At 54.6% G+C, this 17,867-nt stretch overlaps 1 protein-coding gene across 8 annotated transcripts in view; it reads left to right on the forward strand.

The window, feature by feature from the left end:
- Positions 1-17,867, forward strand: part of Tnip1 (TNFAIP3 interacting protein 1) — a 69,820-nt gene that overhangs the window by 5,870 nt on the left and 46,083 nt on the right. For 6 of the 8 annotated variants that reach the window (XM_033761539.1, XM_033761536.1, XM_033761538.1 and 3 more), the window contains exons 2-5: positions 12,369-12,540; positions 13,594-13,722; positions 15,120-15,205; positions 16,967-17,050. In XM_033761539.1, the coding sequence (XP_033617430.1) occupies positions 12,405-12,540; positions 13,594-13,722; positions 15,120-15,205; positions 16,967-17,050 (435 nt within the window). In that variant the 5' untranslated portion in view covers positions 12,369-12,404. Of the gene's footprint in view, positions 1-684; positions 755-12,368; positions 12,541-13,593; positions 13,723-15,119; positions 15,206-16,966; positions 17,051-17,867 lie in introns of those variants that run through there. The other 2 variants (XM_033761540.1, XM_033761541.1) reach the window with 2 other exon arrangements.

The following is a 17,867-nucleotide window of genomic DNA, read 5'->3' on the forward strand; positions in this document are numbered from 1 at the left end:
CGCGGGCGTGGGCGGCGTGGGGAGGGGGAGCGGCGCGGTGGCTCCGGACTTGTTTACCCTGTGGAGACCTTGGCCTACGCGGCGGGAGGCAGTGGTTTCGTAAAGTTTTGCAAACAGTGTGCACCTTTAGCGATGAGGAAAATAATAGTAACTCCTCCTGGGCGTTCCCAGATGTTGCTCCGAACGCTTTACGTGGGTTAAGCTCCCTTAATGGTTGTATCCTTACCGAGGAGGCGTGTTCTTAGCTCGGTTTTACAGGTAGTGAGAAGCGAAGTCGGGATTTGGACTCCAGTACGCAGTTCCCGAGGTCCTGGTGTACCGTTGTTGTTGAGCATGTTCTGCACACTATTGGGGACAGTGGTTGCTTGTTCAGGGCGGCTGCATTGTGCTCCCGGAAGTGATTTTGGGGTTGATTTTCTTACGTGGGTGAATGGAGCAGGGAGGACATCGTTGTGCAGGTGTGATGAAGCGCCGGGGATGAATGCATTCTACATCTCTCGTGTGTGCAGGAGCTCCTGGGAACCTTGCCGGGCTGGGTGAGAGCCTGGTGAGGGGAGGGAGGGACTTTTGTGGAGATACCGAAGAATCGGCAGCATCCAGCTCCACCCCCTTGCAGAATGACAGTGCAGGGAAATGTGTAGATTCCTGATGCATCATTTTTATTTCACTGTAACGTCAAAACGGGATTTAATCAGCTCTTACTCATTTTCCAAACAATGGTGTGGTAGAGGGGAATTCGGCATCTGATTGAGAGGTTAGTAAAAGGGACTCTCAGAAAAAAAATGTTTTTTTGATTCCTGACAATGGATGTTGTATGAGGAGGGTGGGATATTTTTAGTTCAAACTTGCAGCAGCCCTGTGATACTGTTTTACTGTCCCTTTTGTAGTAAAGCAAACTGAAGCAGGTGAAAAGGGGGTCGTGAGAATACCTGTAGTTTACATTTGTGACTGGGTGCCAGGCACTACTCTGTATTCGATGTCTTCCTTAATGTCCTCACTCCGGTGTCTCAGTTTTCAGATGAGGAAAGTAAGAGAGGTAAAGAATTGCCCAAGACCAGTGGGCCTTGGACCTTGGGCCCTGTTCCTTTTTACTGACCGGCGCTACTGTCTTTGAGGAGCAGTGGCTCAGGGAAGCCTTCTGCCCGTCCCCTCTGGGAGCTAAAGTGGGCGTGTCCCGTGTTCTGAGTGGCTGTGCCTGGGTGGCCATGCTCGCGGTCCCCTGCCCATGGGTGTTTTGTAGTAGTGGGTAGAGCCCTAGGTGGCCGCCCCGGGTCCTTTAGGGCCCCAGGAAGCTGTGGGGTCTGACTCATAGCCTTACCCAGGGCTGCCTGTGACTCGGGGCGGATGTCTTGGTTGGGTCAGGCTGGCCTGACCTAGTGCAGCAGCACTGCGGGAGGCTCACAGCCTCTTCCCTGGTTGTTGTTTTGCTGTGCACTTGCTGTGATTTAGCCACCCTGGTCAGCCCTATTTGTCCTTCTAGAATGTCTAGTTTTTCTCACACACCTTTCTCTGGCTCTTCCCGTGGCTGGTTTCGCCTTAGCTGTCAAGCCTCAGCTCAGCTGTCACGTATTCAGAGGGGCCTTCCCTGACCTTTCTATGCAAAGTGACCCCCTTTTTCACTTCTGTCATGTTACTGTTTTATTTTTCGTATGTTCATCATGCTCTGAAATAAATTTGTGAATGAGGGAGAGTATCTGCAGAACTTCTCAGATAAGGGTGAGGGCAGGGATCCCTTTACCCTTCCCTGATGCTGGAGTGTTTGCAATGAGGGTCTGCTGGGTTTGCACAGCGGAGAAGAGAAGAAACTAGAATACTTGCGAAACTGAGGTGTAGACATGGGGAGGCAGGAGGAGAACCACAGTCTGCTCTCCCCAACTCCTGGGCATTGATTGTCCGGACATCGTGGCCAATGGCTCTCTGAGCCTGGTGCCTGGCAGAGCATGCAGAACATCAGCACTGTGCTTCCTCCAGGAAGGTGTAGTGAGATGGGCACGGTGCTGTATGCGCTACCCGGGAGCTGCTGTGAGCCAGCGCGTGTTGGGTGGGTGTGCTGGGCGACGACTGGAAAGGCAGTGAGGGCAGAGGGGGCCTTAGTGGACAGGGCAGAGGACTCAGGGTCGGAGGGGCTGGCCAGCTGGGCTGGGAAAGACCCAGGGAGAGGGCCAGTGTGCAGGTCTGTTGTGCCCATTAGCAACGTTGGGAAGTGGTGAGAGCAGTCAGTGCACACTCAGGAGTGAGGGAGGCCCCTCACCTCCTGCTGCCCCCGCTTGCTGAACACTGCAGCACCAGAGCCCTGGGTCCTGCAGCTGGCTGGGAGGCTCTCTGCCGACCTCAGACGCAGGCCTGGGTAGGTGTTGCCTCTGCCCCCAGCCCCTCCTGCCTCCTGGAGTGGGGGATTCGGTGGGAGCTGGCGGTCCCCGGCGGTCCCCGGGAGAGCAGGTGTCAGGGCCCATGAGGACGGTCTGCTTCTCAGTGCCCTCGCTGCCGTGGCCTCATGCCTGTGTGGCCTGTGCTGCTGTGTCCTCCCTGGTGGGTCCCCTTTGCTGTCTCAGATGTCTGTCCCTGTGTGAGTGGTGGGAACTCCGTGCGGTGAGGGCTCGGAGGGCAGGCCTGTGGTCCGAATTCTCTCAGTCGTCTTCAGCACCCTTCTGCTTGCCTGGGGCAGGAGCTCCTCGTGGAGGGCAGCCCCTTCCCCTGCACATTCATTCTTTCTGCTCCTGGGGATCCAGCCCAGGCCCACTCGTAGCCAGTCCTCCACAGTCCAGGTAGCATTCCCCTGCCTGCTGTTTCCCCTCATTGCTCAGCTGCCCACTCAGGGTGAGGGATTATGCTGCGAGCCCACGCGGATGGGTAGCGCCGTAAGAGTGGTTCTTCTGTGTTGCTGCCAACCCGCGAAAGTCAGGGCAAATCTTTGCTGTTTGCTGGCGTTGGTTTCCCAGCTGCAAAGTGAAGGCCCTGGATGGGCTGGTTTCTCCTCCAGCCCAGGGCTGGGATGCTGTCTCATTGGCTGCAGCTGGTCCTGGCTTCCTGACCCTGAGACCGGGCTTCTGTGCCCCTTGCAGAGTCCTGTGCTGCCCCTCCTATCCGCCTGCCCAGGGAGGCCTCAGGCTCTCAGGAGATTGGAGAGAAAGACAGAGGACGGCTCCCCTGCTCTGCAGTGTAGCTCCGCATCCCCCAGACAGACACTGGCAGCCAGGGCCACCCCTGTGGGAAGTTCACTGTTCCTCCTCAGACCTTCCCAGACAGTCGCCCTTTGTTGGAAATGGATGACTGCCGACAGGCAGCACCTGGGAGGCCCTGCAGGCGGGTGTGGGCAGGTGCAGCAGAGTCCTGTCGCCACAGAGTTCTGCTTGGAAGCTGGAGCTGGCATTTCCAGGGCAGGTGTGGGTGCCCAAGAGGCAGGAGCCTGCTCTGGGCTTCAGCCCCTCGGCAGTGTCCGTCCGCCCTGTGCTCCTGGGCCACAGGTTCCTCGGCCAGGACCTACATATGCATATGGCTGGCCGGACGTTGGTCCGGGGAGCCTGAGCCTCTCTTCTGCCTCCCGGCATGCCGACACTGACTGTGGAAGTACTGAGGAGTCTTTTGGACTCACAGGGCCCATTCATCCACTCAGGACATTGAGCATTTTCCATACTCTTGAGGTTTCTTCTGATCATCCCTCAAAGAAGCAGTGTTCTGAGTTTAGTCGTTATCATTCTTGTGTATTTATGGTTTCATTATAAATGTGTATATATCTAAACAATGTGTAGTATTGTTTTACATTACAAAATGGTATTTAAATGCTATCGTACATTCTCTATTCTTCCGGTTGCTTGTTTTACCTGACATCAGATTGGAGAGATCGATCCATGTTTGTAGGTGTCGCGCTGATGTAATTTTTACTGCTGCCTAGTATTCCTAAATATGGAATCACAGCATTTTGTGCTGTTTTGTTTTGTTTTGGTTTTGGTGGTTTTTTTGAGGCAGAGTCTCACTATATAGTTCAGTCTGGTCTTGAACTTGTGATCCTTCTTCCTCAACCTCAGGAGTGCTGGGATTACAGGTATGGCTAACATGCCCTTCTAGCCCTTTGCTTTTGAAATAGGCATCTGTGGCTTCTATCTGAGCACCCCTTCCCTGTCCAGCCTTTTCCTCCCTAGTCTTTCCTTGGCCATTATGGTGCCTGTTTGGGTAGCACTTTAAGGTTTACGGACAGCTCTCTGTCTTTGACCCGGTCCACACAACATTTCAGGAGAGAACTAATCCAAGTGAGATCTCTTCAGGGTCACTGAGGAGGAAGCAGAGCCAGGGCTGACTCCATTAATCCTCTTCCCATCATGTTTGATATGAGGAATAGTAAGAAATGAACATCTTCATTTTAGAGGAGAGAGGTTACAGGGTAGGTTACCCAGCGTGGCCTGTTGGAGACAGACGGAATAGTCCCCCTCCATTGTCTCTTCTTTTTGCAGTACCGGGGATTGAGCATTGGGCGCTCATGTGCCAGGCAGAGGCTGCCCCCCCTCCAGCTGCCTGCCCCACCCAGTCCTCCTGTCTGAGGTTGGCTGAGTGCCCTCTGTCCCCACTGCTGGTCTCAGCGAACTCCCATCTCCTGGGAGGAGGCTTGGCGAAGGGGCTGGAGAGCTCCCCTGCCTCCTTGGCCCTTCTCCCAGGGCCTTTGTGTCAGGGGAGCTCAGGGTTGGGACCAGAGGAGGAGGGCGGGCTCCACTTCGCCCCTGAGGACTGTGTGGACTTGGGTCAAGCCCTGCACCTCTGGACTCTGTGCAGCGGCCTGGGTGTCATGCCAGGTGTGAGCACGTGGGCAGTACACGGGACACTTGCCTACACTCGCTCCCAGCCGAGCTTGCCTTCACTCTGATGTTCCTGGGCCACTTAACCACTTCTGAAGCCACATCCTTCCTAGGGTTCCAGGTGGAACTGTCTGCCGCAGCTGCCACTCTCCAAACACTAAATTCCTTAACTAGAAAGCTTGCCCTTGGGTTTTTTTCCTCATTTTTACTAGGTCCCTGCAGCCTGGTCTGTATACGCAAAACAGGCATGTAGTATAGAAATTCCCACCCTATCCAGAGTCTTCCAGCCTCGTCTGGTGCCAGGACAGTGTGCCCCCCCTTCTAACCTTACCAGGCCGCTTAAACTTTTTAAAGAATTATTTTAAAAATTACATAATAGCCAGGCATGGTGGTGCACATTGTAATCTCAGGACTAAGAGGCTGTGGCAGGGGGATTGCTATGCGTTCAAGGCCAGCCTGGGCTACGTAGTGAGACCCTGTCTCAAAAAAAGAAAAAAAATTAAGGCCAGGGATTTAGCTCAGTGGTTCCGCCATCTGGCCTCGCAAGTGGAAGGACCCGAGTTTCTGTTACCAAGAAAATAAAGAAAAATAAAAAACAGGACAAGACTTTTAAAAATTACAGAATAATATATGCTTATTAGGGAAAAAAACAACGAAAACCTAAGCAGTACAAAAAGTATAAAGTGAAGCTTGTCTTCTGTTTCCTTCCTTTTTGCTTCCTCTGTCCCCACTGAATGTAAAAATTAACTTTTAAACTGTATAAGAGCAGGGCTAGATTTCCCATGTAGAGTTAAAATATTATAAGTAATATAAGTGTGATTGATTCCAGCCCCTCTGCTAGGTCTTTTTCTGGAAGACGCTGTCTGCTGCTAGTGGTCTGGTATGTTTCCTTCCAGACTCTTTTCTGTGCACATTTAAGATTTTGCGCACACTGACTTGTATGGTTTTCTTAAAAACTCACTAGTCTCTTGTTGCACATTCCAGTCTGCACTCTGTTTTCTATCTTACAGGCGTCATCCTGCATCCTTGCAGAGTAGTGTGCCCGTGACTGTTGGTGGCTGGCTGTACAGCATCCGTGAGCAAGTGTGCTGTGGTTTATCTGACCCGTCCCTCTTGGCGGCCCTTCTGGACGTGTTTGCTATTACAGATCTGTGGCAGTACACATATTTGTTCCGCCCTGGTGTGTGCTGACGGGACGAGCTCTGGATGCCTGGATGGAGGGTTACTGAGGCAGCCAGGAAGTTCTGGCCACTAGGTTAAAAAGCCCCCTCAAGCGTTCCTTTCTCCATTGGAACTCTGTTCTCGGGCTCTCAGGCCCACGTGCAGCCCTTGACGGTGATGAGGACTCTGCGTCCCCTGAGAGTCAGAGTACCCCATTGCCCGGGGGTGTGGGCAGGCAGCACCTCAGGGCAGCAGCATGTGGCAGAGCAGAGTCAGCCAGGAGGCAAATGCCGCGAGAAGGCTGGGGTCCCACAGTCTCTGAGCCCATGCCGTCACCTAAGGGCCTTCCTTGGCTTCACCCCTCACAGCTGTGCCACCTGGGGGCCGCGTCCTCAGCACTGGGCACTGTCCTGTCCTGTGAACGACGCTGTGCTAAGAAAGCACATTGCTCGAGGCTGTCCGGGTGGTGGGACGGTTAGCCAGGCAGAGCACCCTGGAGCTCACGGCCGCCCAGGAGTAAGCTGGGGTTGTGGAAGCCTGGGCCCATGGAGACAAAGACCACTGAGCTTCCAGAGAACAGAGAGCAGCCTGGTTGTGTACACGAAACAGGAATGTAATATAGAAGTTCCCACCCTATCCAGAGTCGTCGTCTGATGCCGGGACAGTGCGCCCCCTCTTCTAACCTTGCCAGGAGCATCTTGTTCTTTCTTCCAGGAACCCAGAGGGCAGGACGAGGGCTGTGGAGGCAGAACCGAGAGCGTGCTTGCTGCCCCTGTGGCCACCCTGGTCATCCGGCTCGCCAAGGAATAAAAAGAGAGAATGCAGCCTGGCCTTTTGTTTTTTGCTTTAACGTAAAGATTTTATCTTTTAAAAAGTTTTTTTTTCTTTTTTTCCAGTACCAGAGTTCGAGTTTTGGACCTTGTGCTTGCCAGACAGGTGGTGGCACCACTGAGCTAAATTCCTGGCCCTATCTTACTTTTTTAGAGTATCTTTAGGTCCACGGTAAAGTCGATTTGTTTGTGGGGTTTCTTTTTCTTTCTTTTTTTTGGAACAGGGTCTTGCGTTGTAGTACAGGCTGGCCTTGAACACTCTGTTGCCTAGGCTGGCCTCTGACTCACAGTGATCCTCCTGCCTCAGCCTCCCAAGTGCTGGGGTTACAGATGTGTGCCACGACAGCCAGTGCCACAGCAAAACTAAGAGGAGATGCAGAGGGCTTCTGCACCCCAACCCCTACCGTGTGGGGCACCCCTGCCGGAGAGTACCTGTGCTGGTTACAGATTGCCGCCATGGCCATGCTCCATCGTTTCTGTTTGGGTTCACTCTGGTGCTGCACGTGGGCTGGATGGGACAGATGCGTGATGATGTGTCCACCACCGTTGGGTCAGACAGTGGCTTCCTCCCCGGAAGTCTGGCCTGGGCCCACTGTGGGGGACTGGCGATCACCCTGAAACAAGAGTGTGGGCGGCACTCGGCAGTGACCCAGCCCGGGGCTGTCCCGCTCCTGGAATGGAGGTGTGGGATAGTCCTCCAACGAGGCAGAAATGAGGCCCCGGTGGTTACTGGTCTCCCGTGGGCTTCCTGTAGCCTCATCTTCAGCAGCTGAGGTGTTGTATCCAGTGACTGCTGGTTTGAGCCAGCAAGTGGTTATCTACAAGTTGTGGGAAATTAAGTAGAAGCCACGGTCCAGCCTCCTAAGTGCGCAGGAACCTGGAATTCTCCATTAAAGGAGGATGTGTGGAAGGGAAGCTGTGGCCCGTAGATCAGCTGCCCCAGACTTGTAATTACCTGCTGTATGCTGAACACTGAGCTGGGTTCTGTAATTATGATCATCATCATCTTCTTCATTATTGTATCATTATTCCGTTGGAAATTTCATTATAAAGTGAATATATGTTTTTTGTTAAATAAATCAGATCATCAAAAAATACGTAGTAGAAAGTGAAAAGCCCCTTCCAGCTTAGACATCATGCTTCACTTAATTTATTTAAACTTACACCAGGAGGTACTTTTGTGATTCCTGTTTTGCAGATGAGGCCGCTGAGGCCCAGAAAGGGGGAGGAGTGAGTGGCAGAGCTGGTCCCACAGCGGGAGGGGGACGGGTGCAGCAGAGTGGACTCGGGCAAGACCCCTGGGTGCCGCTGAGGATGCGCTCTCCAGTGTGTGCTGGCACCTGACTCGCCTCTCCCCTTCTCCACCCTGTTGGGCGCTTTCTTCATCTGCAGTGTGCTCATCCCTCTCCTTGACCGGCTGCCAGGTCCCGAGGTGTGGGTCCCCTCCAGTCCTTGGCCAGCATCAGAGCATCACAGTTTCTGTCTGATTCGGGCTCCTCACTTACACAGCAGGAGACGAGTCTGTGGCTGTGAGCAGATTGGACTTTCTGTTCTCAGCTCCTTATCCTGAAAGCCCTGTCCGTTCTGCCGGGGAGGTGCTCGTGCCACCGCGACCCCCTGAGATCCACTTGTGCTATTCCCTCTGGCCAGGGAGACTGCACTTCCTCAGGCATTAGGGCCGTGGAGTCCCGGGCAGGGCTTTGGTTTCGCTGTCTTGTCGTATACACAACAGCCCTAGTTTCTTTCTGGCACCGTGGTGGCAATCAGAAAACCAGTGCTTGGGAAAGTAGTGACAAATGTTGGTGGCTATGCAAATTAACAGCATTTGGGGGCCTGGAGATCTTCCTGTTCCCCACCCCCACAACTGCAGCCTCAGAACTTGGCAGGGGCTGATGCCCTCAGACCCGCTGGGAGGCTTTGGGCAGGTGCCGGACATGTGCCGGTGCTCCTCCACCTTCTCTCCCGTGTGACTCTGATCGGGGTCTCTGCTCTTGACCCTCTTCACCCTTGCCTGCAGGGAGCCTCCGCAGTCTCACCGCATCATGTATCTTCACCCTCCCTGGTCTCCCGCCGCCTGCCTCTGTCTGGGCCTTTCTGGTTCTGGTGGGCAGCCCCCAAGCCCTTGAGGCGAGCTGTGGGAAGGCCCCCCTCCCAGTCTGCCACACGTCTTCTCTTGGAAGGTCCGGGCTGGCCACACTCTGAGAGTGGCTGTTTCTGGTGCTGTCCCAGTGCCGGGTCCTGCTGCCGTGTGCCTTCTAGGTAAGGTGGGTCAAACCCGGTGGATGCGGAGTCTGGAGCCTGACCCCCAGAAGATGGGCAAGGGCTGCTGGTTTGCAGTGGGATCTCAGGGCAGGAGTGGACGTGCAGGGTGGGGCTGTGGGTAGACTGGGGGCCGGCGGGGCCTTTCTGCCTCTGGTGTGGTCCTGGCCTTCCCTGCTCTGGGCCCTGCCTGTTCTGCAGTTGAGAGCCAGATGAGCTCATCATACCTGACTCCTAGTGCTGCCTTCCCCGCTGCACACTCTGGTGTGTGCCTGTGTCTGCCTGTGAGGCCTGATGCGCCTTCATTCACTGACTTTCTGAGCACCTTCGCCCCGCTTAATGAGGGTGGCTTTGTTCTGGGAGATTCCGGTTCAGCTCTGTCATCCTGAGCACGGTTCTCCAGGAGAGGTGATTCGGCCTGCCCTCACCACAGGGAGAGTTCCTGTCTGCCCAGGTCATCCTGGAACTGCCGCTGGCCAGCTGGGCCTGAGGTCAGCAGGGCCTGGAAATTCCTGTGCCTCTGCCTCTTTCCTCCAGGAGTCCAGGCCTGCCTTGGGCAACACCTTTGCAGGGAGTTTTCTCCCGCAGCTTCTTTGTCCCAAGTGTCTTCCATCCCTGCCCGGAAGCCCATCAAGGCTGTAGTGGGGAAGACAGCCGGGTCCACCCTGTGTTCTGCTCCCTGGGCCCCTTGTCGGCTTGCTGGTGCTGAGACAGACGGTGTCATGGGGTTCAAAGGACCTGCAGCCTCTGTCGCTTGGCCTCACCTGTGGCATCTCCAAGGGAACTCTGCCGCCCACGGTGCCCTGGTTGTCTGTGGGGTGTGGAGCTGTGCAGCCTCCACTCAGGCTCATGGCAGGCTCTCCCGGGGTGTGCATGCAGCCTCCTGGGAAGCCAGGGCCAGGGTCTCGGTCGTCTTGCTCTGAGTTGCAGTCATAGTGAGCACTCCCTGGAGGTACACGGTGGCCAAGGCCCTGCTCTCTGATCTACTGAGGAAGCCAGGCGTGGAGGTGAACTGACCTGCAACTCCATGCATCATGTGTAGGGTCAATGATGAGTGTTTAGGGCATCTGCAGAGTGGCTAGGTCCCCGGACACCTGCTGCTACTTACATTTCAAGGCAGCTCCAGTCCCCTAGAGCCCTCAGTTTCCCCATCGGTGAACTTTATGCTCTCTCAAGAGTGGCCTCCCTGCTCTGGCCTCAAGAATGCGGAGATAAGCTGTGCACGCTCCGGCCTCTTTGTTCCCTCCGGGTGAGGAGAAGGGAGGACAGGGAAGGACCCTTCCTCACCTCTGTTTTCAGGCAGCCTGAGTCGTGCCAGGCACTTCATCACACCGACCCCTGTAATTCAGTGGGTCTGTGCAGTCTTGCACTGTTGTGCACATTGACCTTTGAAGCTAAAAACAAGCCCTCCCTGAGCAAGTGGTGACTTTGGTGTTGCTCTGTGGGCAGCTGTCCTTTGCCTGTGGGGCCCACAGGGCGTGGGTGCCTCTTGTCTGTGTCTGTCGCCTTTGGGGGAAGTGTTCTGCTTGGCAGAACCTTATTTTTCTTTCTAGTCCTTTGCTTCCTGTGGACCTCTTGGCAAAACCCTTGTTAGTTCTTAGATGCAAGGCAGGGGAAAGAGCAGAAGTTACTGGGTATCCTGGGGCTGCCCTGTGTGGAGCTTGAAATCCCTCTGTCCCCCTTGGCCTGTTTTGCAGAGGGAGCTGGGGCCTGACTGGACACAGGTCCTGAAGCTACAGTCCTTCCAGGCAGGTGGAGCTAGCTTTGTTCCTGCTGCCTGCCTGTGGCTTTTTCACTGGGCTGAGTTATTTAACCTGCTGGCCCTCCACTGTGTGCAGCGGAACAAGCTGATGTTGGTGTGTCTCAGGGTTACTGTGTAGATGGGTGGGGAGAATACACTCGAGTACTGAACGCACTGCCTGGGGAACTGGCGCTTAACCAGTGGCGGGATCGTTCATTCTGCTTCACTTTTCCTTGGAAAGGGCCTTTGAGGACCCCTAAGGCGGACAGGTTTTGTCTTGGAGGGGCGGTTTGGGGGAGGGAGATTTCGGGCCCTCCCTGTGTCTTTTGAGGCCCCTGGTGGATGCCCTGCTGGAAGCTTTGTGTACTGATCCTAGAGCTGGGGGCTGGCTATGTTTTCAGTGCTGAACCTTGCTACTCTCTGCCTGGAATAGTCTTCTCCAGGCAGCTCCTTCCTTGGCCATCCATTCCCTCACCTCTTGTCAGGTCGTCGCTGAAACGGCTCCCTCTGTGCGAGCCCTTTCTTCCTTTTCCTTTTAAAATGAAAGTCATTGCCTGTCTTTCCTGCTTAATTTCTTCACTGGCTTTCGGTCACCTGAGACCCTGTGTTGCCTAGCGTCCTTTCTGCTCTTTCTGCTCTACTGCTTGGAGGTAAGCTTGGTGGGACTTCTATCTGCGCGAGCCTGGCTGTGCCCAGTGCTTGTGCTCGCTCTGGGCAGGCCTTGTGGGGATTTGAACCTGGCCTCTCCGGGAGACAGGATCTCCTGACCCCCAGCCTGGACCCCAGCACAGGGCGGCTCGGTAACTTGTCTTTGAATGAATGGGCGAGTGGGAAGAGTTTCTCTCCTTCGGTCATGGAGCCAGAGTTCTGAAAGCGCTCTGCAGAATGATTTTTAAATGAAATAAAGCAGATGAAATCCAACACGTTAGTACAGAGAAACTTGCTGTACAAACGAATAGACAGTGGTCTGATGGGAAATTCTTCTGTTCATTAGAACTGGAAGAGACGGATCACTCGTGACCTGAGAGCAGAGGAGGAGGGTGACTGTGCTAAATGTTAGTCAGGGTTTTCTCCTTTGCTGTAAAGTTCACTGACTGAGTTTAACATTCTCATTTCTCATCAGAGAGGGGATGGGACTCTCCCATCCCACTGAGTTAATAATGGCTTAGGCCGTTTATTCATTGGTGAGTGTCAGGGCATTTACGTCCTGGCATCCTGAGTGTGCAGGATCCCTGCCCTGGGCACATCACACGGGCCATGAATGCAAGCTTTCCGCTTCCAAGAGCAGTTCTTTCCTGTATTGCGCAATGCAGCCCTGTAGTTGACTGCCATCCCAAATGAGCTGGCCGTACAGGGAGGCCGCTGAAAGAAACAGAACCATTCTCTGGTTGCATTAGTAGGAGCAGAGCATCCAGAGCAAAGGAGGCCACTGCTGTGCTCCCTGGTGCTGTGGTCAGACCAGCCTGAAAAGCTGCTCTCTGTCTGGGTCATGTGGATTGCCTTTTGGAGCCTTAGCAAAGTAGAGCTTCCCCAGGAGGAATGACCCAGTGGCCTGGCCAGCCCCTTGATACACTGCTGTTGTCCTTACAGCCAGGTGGGCACCACGGCAAGGGCTGAGCCACCCCCATGGAAGGGAGAGGACCCTACCGGATCTACGACCCTGGGGGCAGCACACCTCCGGGAGAGGCATCCGCAGCCTTTGTGCGCCTAGTGGAGGAGAATTCCCGACTGAAGGAAAAAATGCAAGGGATAAAGATGTTAGGTAAAGCAGCACCCACTGCCTCCTTGGGAGCCCCTCCTGCAGCCTGCAGAGGGAGGCACAGCTGATTTCTGCCTCCTCCCAGATCTCCTGGCCCTGCCCATGGGTGTGTCTGTGTGCACTTGTATGGCATGGTGACTGTTTCCAGCCCTGAAACAAGCCCATCAACCCAGAGGGCCTTGAGGGTGCTCGGGATGGGGTAGGGGTTGGAAAGACCACTGGTGGGTCCAAACCAGCGTGGTCTCATGTTCTGGGGCACGACTGATGGGGAGAGCCAGCCTTGCCGGGGGGACAGCCCAGAGGCGGGACAGGGAGCAGAGCCCCCTTGAAGCTAAGTGGCATTTGGCCCCTCAGTTTCTTTTCTGGCTTCTGCTCAAGCTGTCCCCACTGCCTACCCGAATTTTCCCCACACACCAGCACACATGCTGTCTCCTCCATGCCAGGCCTTTCAGACTTCTCTACCCTGCAGCTCCTAAAACTTCCTCTGCCCTGGCACCACCTGCTCTGGTCTCAGGGTGTGGAGGTGGCAGGAGCATAGTTCCCTGACTTTTCAGATCCTTTCCTTTACTTGGCAGGCCCCTGTGTGGGATGCCCACTGGGGAGAAAAGGATGGAATTTGCCCTTTTGCATTAGAGAAGGGAAACTGAGGCCTAGAGTGCTGGGTGATAGTCTCAGGGTTCCACCATGTGAGCAGTGGGCTTAGGCTGTGGCTCCCTTTGCAGTGCCATGGTGGCAGCCCCTTAGGGAGCCCCTGGCTTCCTGTGCCCTGGCCAGGTTTGGGGAAGTGAGGCAGGAAAGAGGGTGCTGGAGGACCTGGTGTCCTTCCCATGTTCCCTTCGTTCTTGTTTCCCAGATTGCTGGGTCCTCTTCCTCACTCTAACCCAGGCCCGCTGTAGACCAGTACGGTAGTCCCACCAGGGCTACGAGCCGGTGGTGTAGTGAAGAGTAGGGCCTGGGCCTTGAAAGCCAGACAGAGGGAGGTTTAGGCCACGGGACAGGAAGAAGCACTGCACGGAGCTAAGTGCGTCCTTGTTGTGTGCCCCCCCCCATCTCTAGGGGAGCTCTTGGAGGAGTCCCAGATGGAAGCGTCCAGGCTCCGGCAGAAGGCTGAGGAGCTTGTCAAGGACAGCGAGCTGCCACCTGCTCCTTCCTTGGGCTCCTTTGACCACCTGGCCGAGCTTACAGGTATGAGAAGTCAGGATAGCTCTCCCTTTTCCTGTGCCCCAACTGCCTCAACCCTGCCTCAACCCTTTTCATTCTGAAGCCACACTATTCATTAATCTTTAGGCCACATCCCTCTCCTATTTTGGCTACAGATTCCCCCAGAAAAGTCAGAAAACCTGAAAGAGATTTCACAGCCTGGTTTTACTGGCTCTTGACTCAGTACTCCAGAGGCCTGGCGCTGGCACTCAGTAATAAGTCACAGTGATCCACTGTACCCAAGACATGGCCCCAAGACCTTTACCAGCATATTTATTCAGCAGGTACAGGTATTTCATCAGCAGCTCCTGTGCCGGTGCCTACGTCCTGTCTCTCAGAGCTGACACATGAGTCAGCAGCGGTCTGCTTTGCCACCCTCCCCCGCCATTTTGTAATTAGAGAAGCTGAAGCTTGGAGAAGACTCTGGGCTTGCCTGCTGTGGCATCTTTCAGACATTATCTGGTTTTTTTGTTTTTGTTTTGTTTTGTTTTGGTTTGGTTTTTTGAGACAGGGTCTCACTATGTAGTTGAGACTGACCTGGAACTCACTATGTAGCCCAGGCTGGTCTCGAACTCACAGTGATCCTCCTGCCTCAGCCTCCCGAGGGCTGGGATTACAGGCGTGCGCCACCACACCTGGCACAGACGTTATCTGTTAAAGGAAGGGGTGCCAGGGGCCTTGTGTGGTCATCCTGCATCGCTCCAGCCTGTCTTCCAGTCTGGGGCTGAGTCCAGGGACAGGGAACGTGGGAGTCAGTGGCCTCCGACTGCAGCTTCACCTTCCCATCTCTGCCTAGCCCATGCGATAGCCTTCTGCTTGGCTGTGTGGACCAGTGGAGGAAGCGGGGATCTGAATCCACTGTACGCGGGCAGTGGACGTTTCCAGCCTCCACTTGTCCATTCAGCACAAGTCCCTGTTGGGTGCCAGGTCTACCCCCGAGTAAAACAGAGCCATCTTCGAGCTTCCAGCAGTAAAGCCCCAGGAGCTTGGAGAAATAGCTCAGTTTGGGTCCTGGTTTGCAGTTGCTGGTGGGGTGACTGTGGGCTAGTTGGTCTTGCCAAGCCTGTTTCCTGTTTCCTTAATTTTAAATGGGGATACAGTGCCAGGAAAATAGTATAAAAGTACTTTTTGATTGTAAATCATTGTTCTTATATCATCACTGAGGTGGGCCCAGGTAGTAGGGGCTGCCTTAGTGCACCCAGGGATGGCTTCTGTCCAGGTTCCACCTCCATCAGTCCTGTCAGAGAGCTGCCAGCCCATTTCCCTGTCTCCCGTGGAGAATCCATCCGAGTGAGAGCTCTCCATTGCAGTCAGGCACTGTCCTTGAGGGGCCATGATCTCTTGATATTATCTTCATCCTCGATCTCTTGATTTTTTTCCAGGAAAGGACACAAATGTCCCAGCACCACCCAGTGCTCCTGTACCCCCAGGCGATAAGTCCGTGCTGGTCCCAAAACCTCCATCCAGCGTAAGTTGCATTTGGAGCTGTGTCTGGGGTTTGCTGGACCTCACGATTCTACTGAGATACAAAAATGTGAAGAAAAGAGTTGGGGCCAAGAAACAGACTTCTAGGTTCCTAGGTGGTACTGAGCAAGTCAGTCTCAAGCCCTCTGAGGCATCAGTTTGTCCAATGCCCAAATGAAAATTGTAGTTAAAACTTACAAGAAAGACCTGCTATGTGCAATGAATTTGTTTTACTAGATATTTTTACTAGAGTATTAAGTGTGCACTGACTTGCCTGGTGCTAGGAAGGTAGGTCTGCGATGAGACCCAGACTTCCCAGGAGTTATCCTCTGCAGCTGGACATGGTGGTGTACGCCTGTAACCCCAGCACTCTGGAGGCTGAGGCAGGAGTACTGCTGTGAATTTGAGCCCAGCTTGGGCTACAGAGTGAGTTCACATCCAGCCTGAACTACACAGAGAGACCCTTTTTTAAAAAAGTATCCTCTGCAGGTCTGGAAGGTTAGCTTGGTATCATGGGGCTCGGAGGTGCCCAAGGGATTCTGTAGTTGAGCATCTTCCTCCTACAGATCTGGTGCAAGGAGAAAAAGACCTTCCTCCCTTGAGGTCTCACACGGAACCAGGAAGGTGAAGGGGTGGAGCAGAACTTTCTGGGGCAGGGTTCAGTCCAGAGTTGAAGTTGTGCTCCCCAATCTCTGCTGGAATCTGGATGTGGTTTCTTCCATCTGTCCTGCCCTGGCCAGGACAAGGGAAGGCTAAGACAGTCTTTGGTTGTTGTTGTTTTGTGAGACAGGGTCTTGCTGTGTAGTTCAGGCTGGCCTTGAACTCACTACAACTATCCCAGGCTGGCCTCCAACGCACAGCAATCCACCTGCCTCAGCCTCCTGTGTGCTGGGATTACAGGGTGAGCCACTACACCTGGTGAGAAGTGGTCTTTGCAACCAATTTTAATGGGAATCCTAGAGCTGGTGCAGGTTCAGATGGACTGTTGGCTCATCAGTCAGGTGAGCAGACAGGGAGGTTACTTGGAATGGCTGAGAAGCACAAGAAATTATGGGACTGGCTGATTGCTGTGAGTTTGGGTGAGTTCTGAAAGTCTGCATTTGTTGCAGCCTTGGGACTTTCCTCAGCTCAGTCTGTTTTCTGAGAGTGGCACGTGAGCTTGTCTGGTGGTAGCCGTAGCAGCTGTTACTGCCATCTCCGAGCTGCCAGGGCCGTATGGGTGAGCAGGCAGCTCTGAAGCACAGCAGCTCTGCAGTCACAGGCCCGGTCCCTGCTTTTGCACTGTCTGCATGGCCTCTGTCCTTAGCTGTCCCAAGGGGTGCCACCTCTGGACCCTCTCCACGGGTGGCTTTGAGGATTCATAAAGGTCATGAACACATTCTAAAAGTACAAGCCCTGCGTGTAATCGTAGCTGAGGGAGGTGGTGCACACCTGTGATCCAAGGGGAAGTTGGTAGAGCACTTGGCTAGCATGTGGGTTCGGGCCTCGGTGCAGCAGAACCGAGAAGGTAGGTCAGCCCGAAAGTGGAGTTCCCAGGCCCCGCCCTGGCCCCGCCCTCAGGCTGTGCGCACCACAGCTGAGCAGCGCTCTCGCCCTGGAGCCTGCTGAGCAATCCTTGGGGATGATGGAGCTGCCCTGCCAGCAAGGCTGCACAGAGTGGGCTCCCTGGTGGGGCTGGTTGAGAGGCGCCTTTGTCCTGCCCTCTGCAGAGTGGTCCAGCAAGAGGACCAGGTGTGCTGTCTCACAGCCGCTCACCTCTCCACAGGGCACGTCCTCAGAATTCGAAGTGGTCCCTGCAGAGGAGCAGACTTCTCCCCCCGAAGGCGGCAGCCTCCCCAGAAATGCAATGGTGAGTGGCTGGGCCCTGGGTGTGTCCTGCCGTCCCTCCCTGCCGTGTCAGCTGCTCCTGTATGAGCAGCTTGGGACCCACCCGCATCCCTTGGATATGTTGGAGTCACACAGGGACACAGGCGGAAGGGGGTGCATCAGATGGTGCTGCTGTCTCACATGCAAATCCCCAGCTGTGACTTCCCCAGCGTGGGGCACACAGCCCCCAACTGTTTTGTAAATCTGGGCACTCTGCCAGCCCTGGTGCCACGGGCAGTCACCTCCACACACTGTGACTTGGCCCCATGGTCTGTGGGCCCAAGCCCAGGGGGAGTAGAAGAGCCAGGAAAGCCCAGGGCCGAGAGGCAGGTGGTTCATTTTACCCTTGTGTGCAGGTTGTAGGGTTGGAGGTTAAGCTTCCCATTTGCACACACATACAGACCTATGTGCATATGCACAGGTGCTCAGCTCTGAGGTGTCTTCCCAGCGTCTGTGTTTTGTGCCTTGCCCTTTGCCACTGTTTTCCCAACTATGTCTTCCTTCTTTTCTCGCCTAGAGTGGCAGACTTACTGGCGAGCCATTGTGAATGGTGTGGAAGACTCCTTCCTACCTCCTCTTTTTCTCTACCTTCTAACAGAGTCTTTTAGAATTAGCATTATGCCAGTAACACATGCTCTGACCCTCGTGATACTCTGCTTCCTGCTGCCTGTTTCATACAGGGCTGGGTGGCTGAGGCTGCTCTTCTGTTCAGATGCCTCACGGGTGTGTGAGGGGGCCGTCCCGCCCTGTGGCAGGCCTCCGGGAAGAGGCTCCTTACTGCCAGCCAGCTGTACGGTTGT

The sequence above is a fragment of the Fukomys damarensis genome, unplaced genomic scaffold, assembly GCF_012274545.1.
Source record: "Fukomys damarensis isolate Sample0158 unplaced genomic scaffold, DMR_v1.0_HiC HiC_scaffold_9, whole genome shotgun sequence".
NCBI lineage: Eukaryota > Metazoa > Chordata > Mammalia > Rodentia > Bathyergidae > Fukomys > Fukomys damarensis.